Source organism: Fonsecaea multimorphosa (genome assembly GCF_000836435.1).
Source record: "Fonsecaea multimorphosa CBS 102226 unplaced genomic scaffold supercont1.1, whole genome shotgun sequence".
In the NCBI taxonomy this organism is placed as follows: domain Eukaryota; kingdom Fungi; phylum Ascomycota; class Eurotiomycetes; order Chaetothyriales; family Herpotrichiellaceae; genus Fonsecaea; species Fonsecaea multimorphosa.
In genome coordinates this window covers 1,491,747-1,508,660 of record NW_015971635.1, presented here as the reverse complement: position 1 = coordinate 1,508,660, position 16,914 = coordinate 1,491,747, and the positions used below count along the sequence as shown (strand labels likewise).

General features: G+C 53.4%; 2 protein-coding genes across 2 annotated transcripts; one reads left to right on the top strand and one right to left on the bottom strand.

Annotated features, from left to right (window-relative positions):
* Window positions 1-249: 249 nt before the first annotated feature.
* On the top strand, window positions 250-2,634 carry Z520_00559 (uncharacterized protein; the record flags this gene model as incomplete). The annotated part of the gene is made up of 2 exons (XM_016771080.1): window positions 250-445; window positions 506-2,634. The coding sequence occupies 2 exons, from the start codon at window positions 250-252 to the stop codon at window positions 2,632-2,634; spliced, it is 2,325 nt and encodes a 774-aa protein (XP_016637990.1).
* A 12,854-nt stretch (window positions 2,635-15,488) lies between these two features.
* Z520_00558 (uncharacterized protein) lies at window positions 15,489-16,292 on the bottom strand (the record flags this gene model as incomplete). Its single annotated transcript, XM_016771079.1, has 2 exons — window positions 15,489-15,941; window positions 16,008-16,292. 2 exons carry the CDS (start codon window positions 16,290-16,292, stop codon window positions 15,489-15,491), a joined length of 738 nt encoding a protein of 245 aa, XP_016637989.1.
* Between the last annotated feature and the right edge of the window lie 622 nt (window positions 16,293-16,914).

Below are 16,914 nucleotides of genomic sequence, written 5' to 3'. Positions count from 1 at the left end.
TCAACTGTGCCGACAAATGTCCCTCCGCTACACGCGGGCCCCCTTTAGAACTTCTCCGCAGCGTGACGCGCCCTCCAACATAAATTTAATCCTTGCTGGAACGTCCTCCCTTGGCTGCGCACCCACTCCGTCTACCAGGGACAACAACAGATTGCCGTCAAACGGTTATTACGAAGGAACAAGGTGCCGAATTTTGATCTCCCACAGACAAGGATGCAGCGTTCAGAATTTTAGGATGACCACGACAGAATGACAATCACGTCGATTACCCGCCTCGCTACAGAGCGTCGTTTTCCTACGCCGCCTCTCGACGGCCAGCCGCAGTCGAACCCACGAGTCTATCCCGCTCCAGATTTCCCTTTCAAAGGATGGCAGCCTCCGAAACCAGATGGCTATCGACAGAGCGCAGCTACTCCTTCTGACAGCGCAATTGTTATTGACAATGGTAAGGCAAAAACAAGATACCAACCGCTGAAGGATGGTCAGCTAAAATGAATTGGTGCAGGGGCCAGCACCATTAAGGCTGGGTTTTCTTTCGACAAGAGCCCTCGGTTCCTCGTACCCCCGATCATGGCGAAGTTCAAAGATCGAAAGTTCAACAAGTACTGCGCCTTTGTCGGCTACGACGCTTACGCCGATGCGACGACTCGTGGCCAAATCAGGGCGGCTTTCGAGCAAAATACCAGTATACCGACAAATTGGGATATCTTAGAAGGGGTGTATGACTACATTTTTCTCAAACTGGGGGTGGATGGAGAAGGCACTGTGGGTAGACCGCTGGTCCTCACCGAGCCTGTCGCAAACATGGGCCACAGCAGAAGAATGATGAACGAAATGCTATTTGAATGCTACAATGCGCCAAGTGTCACCTACGGAGTCGACAGTCTGTTTTCCTACCGCCAAAATAAAGGCCAGTCCGGGCTCATCGTGTCTTCATCTCATACCTCGACCCACATCATCCCAGTATTGGATCGGAAGCCTCAAATGCAGATGTGCACAAGGCTGAATTGGGGAGGTTCTCAGGCTCAGGAATACCTGCTGAAGCTCATCCGCCTGAAGTACCCGACCTTTCCTGGGAAGTTGACTCTGGAGCAGATGGAGTCGTATATCAAACAATATTGCTATCTCTCAACCGACTTCCCCACCGAGCTGTCTACTTATCTAGATTGGACTGGCCTAGAAGAAAAGAGAGATATCATAATTCAGTACCCCTTCACAGAACAGGTCGTGGTCGAGAAATCGGCCGAAGAGCTCGCCAGAATAGCCGAGCGCAAAAAGGAATCAGGTCGAAGACTCCAAGAACAAGCCGCGAAGATGCGGCTGGAGAAGCTCATTAAAAAGGAACAAGAGCTGGAGTACTATCAGAAGCTGCACAACTCCTATGTGAATGCACCAACCAAAAAGGAGCAGCGCCGAATTTTGGACGACGAAGAGCTCAAAGACGAAGCCGCACTGGAGAGGATCATCCGTGACCTGGATAAATCGATCAAGAAATCAAGAAATAAGGAGCTGGGGGCTCCAGAAGAAGAAGAAAACCTCGAAGAGCAGCTAAACAGATTCCCTCTTCTTGATGTCCCGGATGATCAGCTAGATGAGGACGGCATCAAGGAGAAGCGGCATCAGAGGCTTATGAGATCGGGTGTCGAGGCAAGAATAAGGGCCAAAGTAGAAAAAGAACGTGAGAGAGCGCGTGTGGCAGAAGAGGAAAAGAAAGACCGTGAATTGCGAGAAAATCACTTCAATGAATGGCTTGCGGGTCGTCGACAACAGCGCCTTACAATGTTGGCTAAAATTAAAGAGCAAGCAAGGCAAAAGGCCGATTCCAGCAACCGCAAGGGCATTGCTTCGCAAATGCGTATGAAGACGCTGGCGAACCTCGCTTCAGACGGACCAAAACGGAAACGCAGAGGTGGAGGCGATTATGACGATGACTTTGGGGCCAACGACGACGACTGGGGCGTATACCGCACCGTGGCCACGGAACCCGCCAGCGACGACGAGGAGCCTGAGGAAGACCCACTCACCGCGCTAAAGGCCCTCGAAAGCGAGCTCCTGGAATTTGACCCAGAATTCTCGGAAAAGGACACCATTGAAGCGCAGAACGACTGGACAAAGAGCGTTTTGCACGCTTTCTTACGAGGAGCGAGGCCAGCGGATCCGGAAAGCCAGCGAGAGGCGAACCAGATTCATCTCAACGTTGAACGTATCAGAGTTCCTGAGGTCGTGTTTCAGCCGGGCATTGCTGGAGTGGACCAAGCTGGTCTAATTGAAATCATTGAAGGTATCGTCATGAGTCGATTCTCGAACTTTGACCAACAGCAAGCGCTCCTGAAGGATGTCTTTCTGACCGGGGGAAACACTATGTTTCCCACTTTCGAGGAACGACTTAGGCAAGAACTGATTGCGGCATTGCCTTGCGATTTCACAATCAATGTCCGCAAGGCCAACGACCCGATCCTTGATGCCTGGAAAGGAGCAGCTTCCTGGTGGAGTACTTCGGATGGGATCGAGCGCGAGTCGGCCACCGTCACGCATGCGGAGTACATGGAGAAGGGCAGTGATTACATCAAGGTAACCCAAGCCTTTGCCCTCCCCAATTATAGGTTCAACCGCTTACACGTCGCAGGAGCATGACCTGGGCAATTTCGTCGCCCCGCCTTTCACGTTCGGAGGTTGAAATCAATGCCAATTGGAGCACTCGTCGCTGCTGCAGAGAAGGCCTCCCGACCTGCCGATCATCGATCCTCAGGCATTCCTTCTGATCGAGATTGTGAGATGCTGACAGCCGATCCCAGTGTTCTCGTGGCCATGACAGGGGCATACTCGGCTCACCTATGCACTGGTGCGATCAGACATCGCCTATGCGCATGTGGTCTGTTTCGGACGGCGAACACGAATGACTGGGAATAACAAGCGACGACGATGGCCAAGCCGCGTATGGTATACAAAACCAGCTATCGAGTTTCACGTTGCTCCGCCAGCAAGCTGTGGGGTAAGAACCAAGAAGCCTCAGAGCTCATTCAGCCTTGTCATCAAGGGTCTGGAGGTCTACTCAGCCTCAATGTTAGTTGCAGTGTGGCGAGCCTGAGAGAAGATCCTTGTTGTACAACATGAGGGGATTTGAAAACCCGATGCCGACGGAAACGTCAACCGGTTCATTGCGGTGCGGAGTACATGTTCGTCTTCGAAGGAGCGTTACATGCATCCAACATGGCCACAGTTGACGTTTAGTCAATGGTTCGGCATGTATGCTGTTTATCGACATGATCGTCGCGAATCTGCCGATCCCGGAAACGTCATGAAACGCCTCCTGGGTGCACCCGAGCTGGCATGGGCAACAGCAAGCGGCGCATGGTCGTTACACCGCTGACGGTCCGGTAATGTGACATATTTACCGTTCACTCGATGGAAGCGCCCGCTTTTCCCTTATATAAGCGAACAAATCAATTACCTTTTGACGAGAATTTCCATTTCGGGGAGTTTGTTCATTCCTTACTCAGATCTTACCTCACCATCACAAGCTTTTTATACTTATTGCACAAGTTTGGAGGCGAGGTCTCGGAAGCCGGGTCGACAGGATCAACGCTTGGATACTTCCAGACACATACTACTATTCTTACTATCGTACCCGCACAAGGCCTTCTGTGTCCGAGACTGTTGGCCCCATCTGGAAATCCGTACGGAGTACGAGGGATTGTGCTGTAGACTGTCCGCACAGCAAGAGAAAGATTGGTTGATCTGGCAAGACTCTCCTATCATCTCATTTGCCATAGCTTACGAGGTACTTCACATCTGCACTGCGAGTACTCGTATGCTCCTGCGCCGAGAGCGAACTTTCCTCTTCAGAGTCTTCCCAGCCTCTTCTCGCATAGGTGCCATGGCCACCGCATGCTGAGTTCCGTCTCGCCGGACAGGCTTGCTATGTAAGCAACATTCAGAAGCGAGCAAGAGCAAGAGCAATTTCCTCAGGACCCCATCATCACGCCAGCCGACTTCCGCAATCGAACGAAAGAGAGCTTGCCTTCTCAAGCCTTCTCAAGCCTTTCGAGCCTGCAAGGTCCGCCATGCTGACTCGAATGGACCAATCGGCGCCCGCATGAAAAACGAAGACTGATCGTGCGCGCCTTGTCTCCATTTCCGGCCATGCCAGGCTACGAGGGTATGCTGACAGAGTCCTGTTTCCGCTTGGTCGCCTGGCCCGCAAACCCGAAACAGGAGGTGGAGCGGTGGTGTGAATGGACAAAAGTCAGGCCGAGCGAAGAGTTGTGCCCTGGCTTGCCTGGAGAGCATGGAAGCATATCTTCAAACAAGGCCCGGGCTGACTCAATCCTTCCGTAAGCCGAGTGTGTGCTTTGGTTCTTTTGGGACAGAGGTCGCCGACGGTCCAATGGGGACACGCATCTCTCGTCATCTTCTATCCACACTGTTCCCCGAAAGCCCGAGAGCCCACCCCAGAATCAGCAATTTTCGCTTTACCCAGGAGAGAAATCCGCAAGTCCGCCAAGGAGCAGGGGTGGGGAAAGGGACCCGCCATGAGCCTGAGGCTTCCAGTCGTGCCCTAGGCCATGTGGCAACTGATCTCGACAGCCGAAATCGAAACCATGTCGCAAGGCTGCGACGGGCGAGTATGAGGCTGGTACCCGATACATCTGACCGTATGGTATTGTTATGACTCGACGCTGTCACTCCGGTCATTACATACAGTACCGAAACCGGTCCTGACATCTGGCCTTGCGCTCGTGACTGCAACTGCTTGCCGCCTCCTCGCTCACCCCCTACGATTAGTCGTCGCCGTCCACCTCGTACTTCAACGTTGACACTATGCTTCGATGAGATGATGTACGTGAACCTTCTCACCACCCTCGCCTATCCCACTGCTGCTCCCTGCATCCGCCAGTCATGGCACTACTCCCAACAATTCCCAAATGCCAGCCCTACTTCGGTCCTGGATCGTCCCTAGTCTCGCTGAATGTTCAACCGTCAGCGAGCAGGGTCGTCATCATCTTGTCATGCTGACCTGGTTTACCAGTTGTGGTGAATCGTCCAATGCAGTCAGTGATTGCACCGTCCCAGCCAGGCTGGCCCCGGTTGCTCTCCTCGAAAGCTGGAAACCCACACTACTGCACGACGATGCCACAGCCGCAGCTCCTTCCGGACGTCCCATCTAGCTCCCGTGGTCGATCATCCTGGAGTGATACGTACCCGCTGCTCTAAGAACGTCTCCAAGAAGCTCTGTGGAGTCACGTTTCCTCTGACGCGAATTCCGCCCATTGACGTTCTTGGATAATGGTACCTGCGACTTCCCCTCTGCATGGCATGCAAGTCTACTCGAAGTCGGTGCCAATCGGGTTTACTCTCCCCTGCGCGTCCCCCCAGAGATGTTCGGCCATTGTCCGAGTGCGACTAACGGTTCGAGCGCCCAGAAGCGTCATCGTTTCGAAATGGAAGGGGCACCGCAGGGGAGGAAGAGACGAAGTTTTCCGCACCGGCGTCCTTTGGAGACCCACGCTCTACTTCCGGTTCAGCGCAACACCATGAGTGTCTACCGTATGTCCGCAGGGCGAAACACACGCACCGACGCGATGGCCGTCTAGCACAACTACCTATTGCAGATTCTCGGTCATTTCCAAGCTATTACGGATACCCAGGAACTTTTCTGCAAGAAGAAACTCTTCCTTGAATGCTCATGCATATTTTGCAGCCCAAAGGCGTTCGATAGAACCGAGGATCCCAAAGGTTTTGTCCACAAGGCGTGTATTCAGTCTAGGGCCATGACGTTCTTTTCCAGGTCCAAACTCCATGAGGCAAATTCTACAGATAGGGCTACCGTACATACTCGTAGCTAGCTCACTGGACGCCAGGGCGAGCAGGCTACACCCAGACAGCATACGGGTGTGATTAGGCTAGGGATCCTATGTTTGTCATTCGCCGCTGCTGGCATCCGCAAGAATAGGCAAAGAGTTAGAGCGGCAGAAACGAGTTGGCAGCCGCCAATGATGTTTGCAGAGCTGACTTACTCTATGCAAGCTGGCACAGTCATCAGAGACCATTCCTGGGCATTGCCAGCGGGTATACGTCGCTATACTGGACCCTGCATTGCAAAAGTGCTGTGGTGTGGAATCCAAGGAGCCAAGGACCCAGACAACCTAACCATGACGGCCGCTATTACAAGTCTATGATGCCTCAAATGCGGAAGTTTGTGGCACCATGGAGAGAGCGAAACGACGATCATGTTTCCACCTGCCCACTAACCTATGCAGTCTTGGGTTAAACATTGTTACACAGGACTGGGGTCTCGCAGCACTTGCTGGGTCACGTAATTGCTGATCTTCGAGCCTTGTTTAATCAAGGATCGAAGATCGGTGCTTCTGAGCAGGCAGAGCCTAATCATAGGGAGATGCAGGAAGCAGGCATTCTCTCATGACTGTACCTGCTACGAAGCACGACAGGGGCGTTTGGTCTCCGTCCGAGAACATTTGACATATGCATACCTAGGTCCTAACGGGTGTGGCTGGCTGTCGAGGTCCCGGCTAGACGGCGCGAGGCCTTGGAAGCGGAAGCTTGGAAGCTCATGCGTAACGCATCGGAAAAGGAAAAGGATAGACTTCCAGTTGGAAAGCAATGGCAGCTGCTGTTTTCCCGTTCGAGGATGGACTGCCCCCCAGCGTCACCTGTACTTCCAGCTGCATGAGTGCCTGGAGTTGTCTTCGTTCAGCGTTCCAACTACCCCGGCCCATCAACAGCGTGATTGTGTCGCTAAGGTACATCGGTACTTCGTGTTTGAGGTCAAAGGTCTCTTTGCGACACGTCAGGGTGCTGAGGTGAAGTCATCTTGATCTCTCACCAAGCTGCAGAGCGACTTGCTCCCTTATCAGGAAAGTCCACTTGACGAATCCGGCACCACAGGTCAGTCAACTGCCAAGTACCAGGATGCTCTGCTTCCAACTCCATGTTTGCCTCGATGCCATGTGGCAGCAGGCATTCATACAGCTAGTTCATCATGGCTTGTAGTTCCCTAAAGAACCTTGGTCAACTCAGGTGGATTATCGACTCGATTACACGAGGGAAACCCATTACCCACAGTCTTTCGCTGCTGACCTAGTTTGCACCTCAAGCCAAGGGATATCCATTTGCCATTTCTTTGATTTCCCCTCAGGATAGTTTGAGAGGGACCAGAGCGATCCTCCAGTTGGGTTTTCGAGGTTGGTTCTGAAGGCATGCATCTTCCTCCTTCTAGAGGGCAAGTGCCCAGACGCTTGACAAATGGTCCCATGAGAATTTGCGGAAGCGGGATGACCTATGCGCCGAAAATTGGCATGCCAATGTTTCGTCGAGGGTGATTTCAAACCCGTCGTCAAGCATCACTGGTGGACTTTCGAGCACTGCGATCTGGGCTCGGCCGCTCCGGCTGGCGTTTACTCCCAGGAGAAATTGCTTGAGGAAGTCATCCTGTCGCAGTCCAAACAGAAAAAGAAAAGCGGCTTGATCCTCGCACCTCTCAAGAATCCAATGCTGGGCGAGTTGATAACACAAGATGATCAAGACATCACCTCAGATAGGAGACGGATGAACCCTGACGTGGCTGCACACGCACAACCGTCCTTGTCATCATCCTGGTCTCATTCGTCACCGCCGCCTGACATCAAAAAGGATTGTAGCCCGTCTGCAAGGCTGAGCTACCGACTCTCCTGACTTGGCACCGGGACTGGGACTGGGACTCGCTCTTCAACTTGTATGCCACGCCTGCGCAATACGTACTCAAGGTATATCTTCGGCTCTTTGTCAGTTATGCGTGGACAATCCTTCTGTTAAACGCAAAAAGTCAATGCTCGTCGCGCGGAGACCGAAGAATTGCCAGAAGATCCAGAAGGAGACAGGACCGACGGAAAACTTGATCCTCCGAGCCGCCATGCTTCTGTTAGGGTCTCCAGAGATCATTCAGTCCATATCGGCCTGTATTCCATTTCGAGGGATATTGTGACTGCCAGGAATGGATTGGACAATGAAGGAGACGTGGATTACTCAGGATGCTAACGAGGCTACTTCACCAAGACAGTAAATGTTCCTTCCACTGAAACTGACTGTTGTGGCAAGGAAGAAGTCATCCCTCACTTTGTGGCCGCCGACTGTCACACCACTACGAGGTACTTTGCCTCGAAACGAACACACGCAATATGGAGCGACGGCTTGCATTGCATCTTGTCCGATTACAATCCTACAATCCTAAAAAGCGTGGGTGTCATCCAAAGGTTCTAGAACAAAGAAGCGGCCGTCTCGTGCCAAGATCCTACTTTGATAATGAATCAGTCATGCGATTCGGAATCTGGAGCCGGAAGCCTGCGGATGATCTGGGGCTGCTAAGGGACGACTTTCTTCTTGCCGAGCCTGGCTCCTCACAGCCAACCACAGCCCACTGGGGAAATTCCCAATAAGGATAGAAGCACTTCCCAATATGCAAGCTTCTGATCAAGTCGGGAAAAGGCTCATCGACTGAGGGCGACGCTGTCTCCAACAACAGGAGCAAAGGAGTCTAGATCTATCAAGGCGGTATTATTGAAATACGGCCGAAACCAGGTCTCCCGATCATCTGAGCTTCAGGGCCCCCCAGTCGACTGCAGATAGGCCCAGAGCTTACCATCTGCTTACCAGTTGTATCGCGGGAGGACCCTTTTTTAATTACTGTTTCCGAGCTCCCCACAGACCATATCGGGGAGAAGTGTGTGCCCTTGGACACAATGATGGGTCCCTCGTGTTCGCTTTTGTTCCAGACCTTGGCCGGCCGGCGATTGAGAGAAGGTCCAGACCTTTGTTGAGAAGCGAACGAAGCATGGAACGGATGAAGCGTATCCGTTTCATGCAAGGGAATTGATTTCCTTGGTTTGATGGACATCGTATGAGATGAGGTAAGTGCCTTTAGGCCGGCAACATCAGTCTAGGCCTGGGGAGAGGCACGATGCTGTCCTTTACACAGCAATACGGATGGTTCGTCAGGGACAAGATGAAGACATTGTGTATGATCCCATTTCATCCACACATCCTTGCCAATCTCTGGAACGTTCAAGGAGCAAGACTGACTCACGATCATGTCTTTTTCGGGAGAGTCTACGAGCCCTTTCACGCCACCAAAGTGACAGAACTCCGCGGCCAGTCCCTAGGGTGAACGGGCTCAGATTCCCTTAACAAAGAGGCCACGGCTGTGCACGGCCTCCTGACAATCCCGGGCACCTAGGCAGGGCTACGTGGCGACGCTACGGCTGGCTTACCTTATGCAGTAGGTAAGCAGCCCCAAGTCGAGTAAGGGCACACAGGCTACTAATATTACTTGGGCTTTCCAAAAGGGGGCCGAGAAGGCCCACAGAACATCGAAGACAACAGCGCGATGGCGGAGTTTGCGCGAAAGGAGGCTTGAGGAGACATGGCTCAATCGACGAGTTACCTACCTACCAATGCCCTGGTCCCCGAAAAGATCCCCCCCAAACACCCCCAGAAAGCCTAGCGGTTGGCGGCCAATTGTTGAACCTGCATCGGCTTGCGCACTTGTGTGCATCACCTTTTTTCCCCGAGTGAACTCTTTGCCCAACCTGTGGCACGGCGCGCATCCCTGATCTTTGACAGGGCGCAAGAGGGGAGAGAACCGAGTTACCCCAGGCCGGCCTGACTGGCCAGCACGACGCCCGGCATCGGTTCGAAGGGGGGAAACTTCCCTCCCAACGATGTCACTATGCATCTTACGGCCTGTACGAAGAACCTACCTACCAAACCTACGGGGAGTACATAGGTATACCTGGTCCACACGAGTCGGGTGCATCGAACGCGCGAACCCCCGAAAAACTGATCCACGCGCGTTTCCCCATCCAGCAATAACCACAATCATGGGGGCTGGAACAGTACACTGTACCGAGTAGTACCCTGATTATCGGTCTACCTAGGTACACGTTGCCGGGACGCCGTCGATCGATCTTGGTTCTCCTCCTTTGCTCCTCTCCCCCCTGGTCCGCCTCTGTTCTGTGTATGGCATCCCCCTTGTTCGCGGTTCCGCACCCTCGTTCGCTTTTTTGGGGGGTTCGCCACGCGATCCCCCTTGCTGGTGGATGGCATACCGGCGCATGAACGAGGGCAAGAAAGAGCAAAGGGAGTGCAATCGATGATGGAATCATGGAATGATTGAGTGAAACGGGTGATGAACCACGGGTGTATAGGTTAGGTGATTATCACACCACAGCACCACCCCCAGCACACCACAGGATATAGTACAGCATGGGATAGTGTAGGATAGTAGTATACCACCAATACACCACGGACAACACACAACTCTACAAGTACCGAGTCCCCCGTAACGAAGTCACACGCGTTCCAGCGCATCCCGAGACAAGACAAGACCAGACGAGACCAGGAAAAACAAGCCCAATCGTCGTCCATCATGCACATCGCATGGGGGTTTCTTCTTGCCCTTTACTGTCCCGTAGAAGGAAACCCTCAAACTGGTAATTAGCGAAAGGAATCTATCTGCAAGGCTTAGGCTCCTTTATGTCAGCGACTTGGCAAGCCATCTGGACTCTGGAGGCATCTATCTGGCCCGAAAGGGCAAATCCCCCAGATCAGGGCAATCGATCCACAGACACGGCACCGCCACTGTCATGTCCAGAATATCTCCGTTCTATATCAACAGTTCCTTCCAAAAACCCGTTCGCCCACTCCCTGATCTCTAAGCTATTGCCTGTCGCGGAATAGGAGAACTCCTAGAAGCATGGGAGGATGTCCAGAACACCTCCATGTGTACTGACACTTCCTCCCAAACCCGTTCATCCACTCCCTGGTCTCTAAGCCACTCCCTGTTGCGGAATAGGAGTACTCGTAGTACCACGGATGCGTCTTTGTTCCGGTTGGCTGTGCCATAAGCTTTGGGAACCGTGGATGGAAGCCCAACCATCAACTTGCGACGGGTTTTGCCCGACTACTCGGGATAGAGCAAAGCAGCACCATGGGACCGCGTCTCGTCGTACGAGTCTGCACGAAGCTGGTACTGAACATTTCCGGGTATGTAGAGATGTCCTCGGTACCGATCCCTGTGGTCCATTACGCAGTAGATGCGCAGATCAATAGAAAAAAGGGTGGTGTAAATAGATTCGGGCTTCTGGGAGGCCCCGTCGAGGCCCTCATCCTGCGTGCCATCCGCTCAAGTGAGATCGGAGCAGAAATGGACAATGGAGGAGCTCCTGCGATGGGCTCCCCTGAAACCGCCGCTGAACAGAGCTCGGAACAGACAGTAGTTGTAAGGGTCCCTTGCCCGAGTCTTGCGCCCACATGGTCCAGAAGTAGCATGTACCGAGTAGCCTGATCGTTTACCTCGATTTCCTCGATGTCCACCTGGCCTTCGATTTGAGCACCTCTTGCAGGATTGCATGAACCGCAAAGCCATGAAGCAGGTTCTGCTAAGAACCCCCTTGCTCCTTGCTCGTACCCCGGCATGTGGTGCGTTCCCGCGATTGATAAGGGCGAGGATGACTTTACCTTGTCGTAAGCCAACTTCGTCATAACGAGTTGGAGAACTCTAGCGGAAGTTGGAAAACCATAGAGCGGTGGTATGTAATTCCGTCTCGACTTGCCTGCTAGCTATCCCTCTGCAATAGAGTGCTCCACTCGAGGATTGGGACCGGGGCATGCAGGTTTGGAGGGTGGCGCAGTTTGAGGCTGCTGAAGGAGCCGGGAGCTGACACTTTGCATACCATAGTTACCTACCTGTCTCGGCCTGGGGCACTCAGAATCCCCCTCTGGCGCGCTGTGTACCGTACTCAGCCTGAAGTTCGGCGACGGGCCATATTATGGTCATGCAGGGACCTTAGACTTTTGCCGGTTGTGGAGTTCGAGGCTCATATGAGTATACAATCCCAAATACAGACTCCGATTCTTGTCGATCACTTGGCGCTTATCACTTGCAGTTTGGGGTAATCATACAACTCTCACGTTGCCTCCATGAAGGTATGTTTGCCCTCTTTGGCATCACTTGCCGTTCCTTCGAAGCCTTGTAGCGTCTTGGCTATACGTCTAATTATTCTGTCGGATCCCAACATCGTGGAAACACGCTCAGTGTCTTGGATGCGTCCATTAAAGCATTTGATCCTTAACTGGCTGACAGTGGGTGGCGTTAAAACGGCCGCGTCCTCTGGAAAGCTAGAAGAAACGATCACCGTGATGGATCATGCACTGTGTCATCCAGGCGTACCTACCGGAAATGGCAGTGTAATTGAACGCTCCCATTGAACAACGTTGGACAAGATTGGAAAGGGAAGCTTATGTGGAAAAACCCCCTGTTCCGCCCACGGAACAACGCCGTCACTGGCATCTGCGCATGCCCGCAGGAGCAGGGTCGGAGATCGTCGCTGCCTCAGCCTGTGGGCGAGGGACCTGGCTGCGTGGAAATTTGTTCTCCTGGTTTGGCGATATTGCGTCAGATTGTCGACGATGTCCTTGTAAGCCATTGAGAAATACTAGACCGTACCGTCTGGCTGGCCGAGTCAACCCGGCGAGATAAGCGACTAGGCTTTAGCTGAATCTGCCCGACGGTCAAAAGGCCCAAGGCGAAAGGATTTGGACCCATTGGTCATCTTCGAGCATCATGGCGTCTTCCTTAGTAATGAGGGCAGAATCGTCCCACTCGTAGAGTCGTAGCCTCATAGCTAGGCTGGCTCGATCGCACCGTGCAGCGGCCGCATCGTCCGTCGAGCGAGCGCGGTCTTGGACTCGGGTGACTGTAACCGCGTTGTTCAACAGTCCAGAAGCAGACCGGTTGGAGATGTGATCAGAAGGCCAAGATTGCAAATAAATGCGGCTTTTCGTCCGACAGGTGGCGGATGTGCGGATAGAGAGGCGACAGTTACGATCATATTATTGCAGAATGTCGGCGTGAGGACTCTGGTATGCTGTTTTGGCATCGTGGAGACGAGGATGAGGAAGATCGGTTCCGATCGGCAGGTGGTGACTGATCTGCATTGCTTGGTCAGTTTTTGTAGGGCTAAGTCAGGCACGTCTCAAGTACCTAGTAGAGGCTAAATAATTTCACAGACCATGAGGCAAGGGCCACCGGCAAAGGCATCAAGGAAAAGGGGGGGTTGGCCATGGTGGTGTTCCGTTGGGGGCGACGAGGTGCTTCTAGAGTGGCATCCAGAGCGTATCCAGAGCGCATCCGACGCAGGCTCAATGTTCATTTGCAGATAGAGAAAGAGGCCCCTGGCCTGGCCTGGCTCGGGACGGTGGACGGTGGACGGTTGACGGTGGACAGTGAGTTTTCGGCAGGGCCGATCCGTGCATGTTTGGCGGGCGTGAATCATAACGGAAACCTTGGAAAAGAGAAGGGCAATGGAAGTCGGCAAGAAGGCGGCAAGACGGCAGTTGAGTTGCCCAGAGACTGGATTGGGAGAGCAGCTTGTTAGCTTCCAGGGTGATTTGCTTGTTTGCACTGTGCAGAGGGGCAAGCAAGAGACAGAAACTAAGGCGAGAAAGGATACGGAAGCCTTGGCCCTGATTGGGGGGCCCGGCAAGCGTCCCTAGCAGCCTAGCAGCCTAGCAGCCTAGGTGCCTACCTAAGTAGGTCTTAGAGGGAGGGAGGGCTCCGGCGTATCTCGTACTGTACCTAGGTAACCTGGAACCTTGGAAAGATGCGGCTTTGGGTACCTACCTACCTGGGTAGGTAGGTACCTGGGTAATTTTCAGCCTGCCCTTTTCGTTCTGTTCCATGTAATGACCGTACCGGTCCTAATTCACCCACCCCTGCGGTCACTGAAACACACCTCCCTCGTATCACCTGTGTCATTAGTACTACCGATTCTGGATACATTGGCCATTGCTGAGATCCCAGCCTGCATCTCTTGACTCAGACCCATCTCATTCATTCTGAGATGGTCATATTCCAGAACCACCCCTGCCCCTCCCTCTCCCCCTGGTGGCGATTATTTGGGGACATGGGATAGTACGAGGCACTCCGTACCGAGTACGCAATTACTCGCAACAAGGCCCAGGTTGCACGACTCAACAATTACCCGCTCTTGTCCGCAAGCGCCCCCCTTCCCCATACTTGTGTGCTAATGATATCTCCTAGGCTTCTTTCCGCGCTCGGCCGTATCCCAAAAGGACCAGCGCCAGATTTGGGGGTTGTAGTTTGGAGTTTCTTTCCTTTGCTTCTCCGATATCTCGGACTCGGGCACCGTCTCCTTGCGAAACCCTGCGAAACCCTGCGAAACCCTGCTGACGTACTCACGAGACCTGCCCCGCCTTGGCTGTCGTGTGAGACACAGAGAGAGCGCGAGAAAGAAAAGACACAACGCCTCAGAAGGCGAGAAACAGAAGAAGGGGGGGCAGGGTGGTCAAGGCATGACTACTATAACTGGCTTTTCGCCGTTCGTGGTAGTACCTGCGTACGGCGGCAGTCCTCAATCCGGAAAGGTGAATGGACGTCATTCCCGTCGGTGTCCCAGGCAGATAATGTAATATCCCATCGCTTGATTACCTTACAGAGGCTTAGACCTCGCGCGAGGCGGCCGCATTCCCACAATCTGAATCTCTGGGCGGGGGAAAGAGGAGACGGGGGGTGGCAGATAGGTGGATTTGAGTCCTTGTGGTCCTTGTCCTTCTGGAGACTAGCAGAGTTGCATGACACGCGGGACGTGATAATAGCCTCGAAGAGGGAGCGATCCCTTTGCGGGACCACGGTGGCCAGGTATAGCAGACGAGGAGCCCTGATTGGCGTAATCACGGTCAGGATCACTAATACTGACACGCTCTTGGTTCTTGGTCGGAGTTAGGAACAAGAAACCGCCCGCACGCTCAAGCCCATCGAGCCATGTACCCACCATGTGCGGCAAACCACTTGAACAAGCTCACCTCCTCTCGCGTCATGGGTCCATGGGTTGATGGGCCCATGGAAAGCCTCATTGACGACTCGGCCTTAGCTGCTTGGCTGACTCATGTCTCGGTCGACAACTGAATGGGAACGCGCGCGCTCACTCACAACCACAGCTCTTTCACTCAGTCCAGTCATGTACCAGCATTGAATTCTTGTACATATTGCTGGCTACCAGGTTCAAGCGGTAGTACACGTGTACCTCGTGAAGGTCTACTCCATCACGCTCAGTCTTAGCCGGCGACGTGTTAATCACACCAGCCATGGCTTCCCACATTCTACCCGATGTTTCTGCTTCTTCATCATCATTCAACCAGCCAGCTCCCTTTTGGAAGGATCGCGTCTGGCAAGGTCTTGAGTTCACGAGCGTCTTTGTCTCGGACTTCTCGCGATCGCCGTCCTTGATTTATGTTCCCCAACGCCGGTACAGTCATGTTCAGTACAGCAATGGTCCGCGCCATTGGGACCCCGAGCTCGAGCCAACGCCGCGAAGAAATGCCTTTCCCCAAATCCCTGTAGAGCAAAACGCCCTCTCATGACATTGGTCTTCCGACCCCGTGCGTGAGAAAAAAGAATGAAGTAACTACTCGTCTTATCGCGCCCCTGCGGGTTGCTGTGACAGAATGGCAGGTCCTTGCAATGCTGCTTGAGATGGCGTCATTTCGGCTGAGCCTGTTCTAGGGCGCTTGGCGACAGGAGACTCCGAAAAGGTTGGATCGGGATAGCCGCTGCGATGAGGATCGTGGTGCAGGCTATTGAGACCATCCTGCGGTTGACCCACCGCTCCCAATTCTGATAGACGAGGTAAGGTCCCTGGTTGTTGAGGAGGCCCAGCCTTGCCAGGTTGCAGCCCGTCAACGTTGCTAGGCGGCGGGGGCACTTCGCCCTGCGACTCTAATAATCGAGATTGGAGGTTGATAATGTAGTCTCGGAGTTGATAGTTTTCCGCTTGTACGGCCTTGAAGTTTTCGCTCAAGACTTGATAGTCTCGCACTTGCTCTTCGAGCTTCTTGATATAGCCCTCTTTTCGTTGTCGGAAGGCTCTCTGGGGTTCGACAATGTTAGCATACACAGACCAGCATCCAACAACCAAAGGCTAAGCGATGCTTACCTGGGCGGCTCTGTTTTGGGCAGCTCTCTTGCTGGTACTCAGCTCACGCTTGCCGTAGCCTTTGCGGCCATCGCCATTGTTCTCACCCCCGTCGCTCTCTGCACTGCCGGTGACGGCGTCATTGTGCGCAGGATCTTGTGGCGGCGAGGGATGGTGCTGTGGCATGCTGTCGAGATGATCCGGCAGGATGGATGATTGAGGTGGTGGAGGATAGTGTTGCTCGCGGAGAACTATGGAATGCTTAGAGACCGGCCACGGGGAAAGTAGCTGAGTAATAGATGTCATGATGTAGTGGGGTGTGGTGGTACAGAAGAGAGTGTGTGATGTATCGATATTGTGCAATTGAGAACACACAAACAGTGCAAGAACAATGAAAGTCCTCAAGTCCAACAAGGTATGGGGGAGACAAGGCTGGACAGAGGAGGTGGCTCTCGAGGGTATATGTATGCCACGGGAGAGGAGACCGGGGGGAAGGGGTGCTTTGACACCCTTGCTTCTTTTGGAGACTGGACAAATGATGCGGTTCTTGCAGGGGTATGGTGGACGGTAAGAAAAAACCGCAAACCGAACCAAAGTTACAATACGGTATTTGGGTATCGCGGACGGGATCGGCGATAGGCAGCGGGCAGGTGTAGGCATGCAAGGGAATAGTGACCAGGGCGTATGTGTGGAAGCAGAAGGAAGAGGCGAGCACAATGGTGCAGAAGGCTGGACAGGGAATAGCGGGTGAAGGGTGAGGGCCGGAGGGTCTCAGGCCCCAGAACCAGAGCGCAGAGTGGGTCGAGGATTACGATACGTACGGTGCTCGGATTTGACAATGTCCTATTGCTCAAACGGGTCAGAAACGTCTGCCGTAAAATTTTAGTCTGGAGAGGGGGGGGGGGGGGGGGGGGTGGGCAGAGGCCAG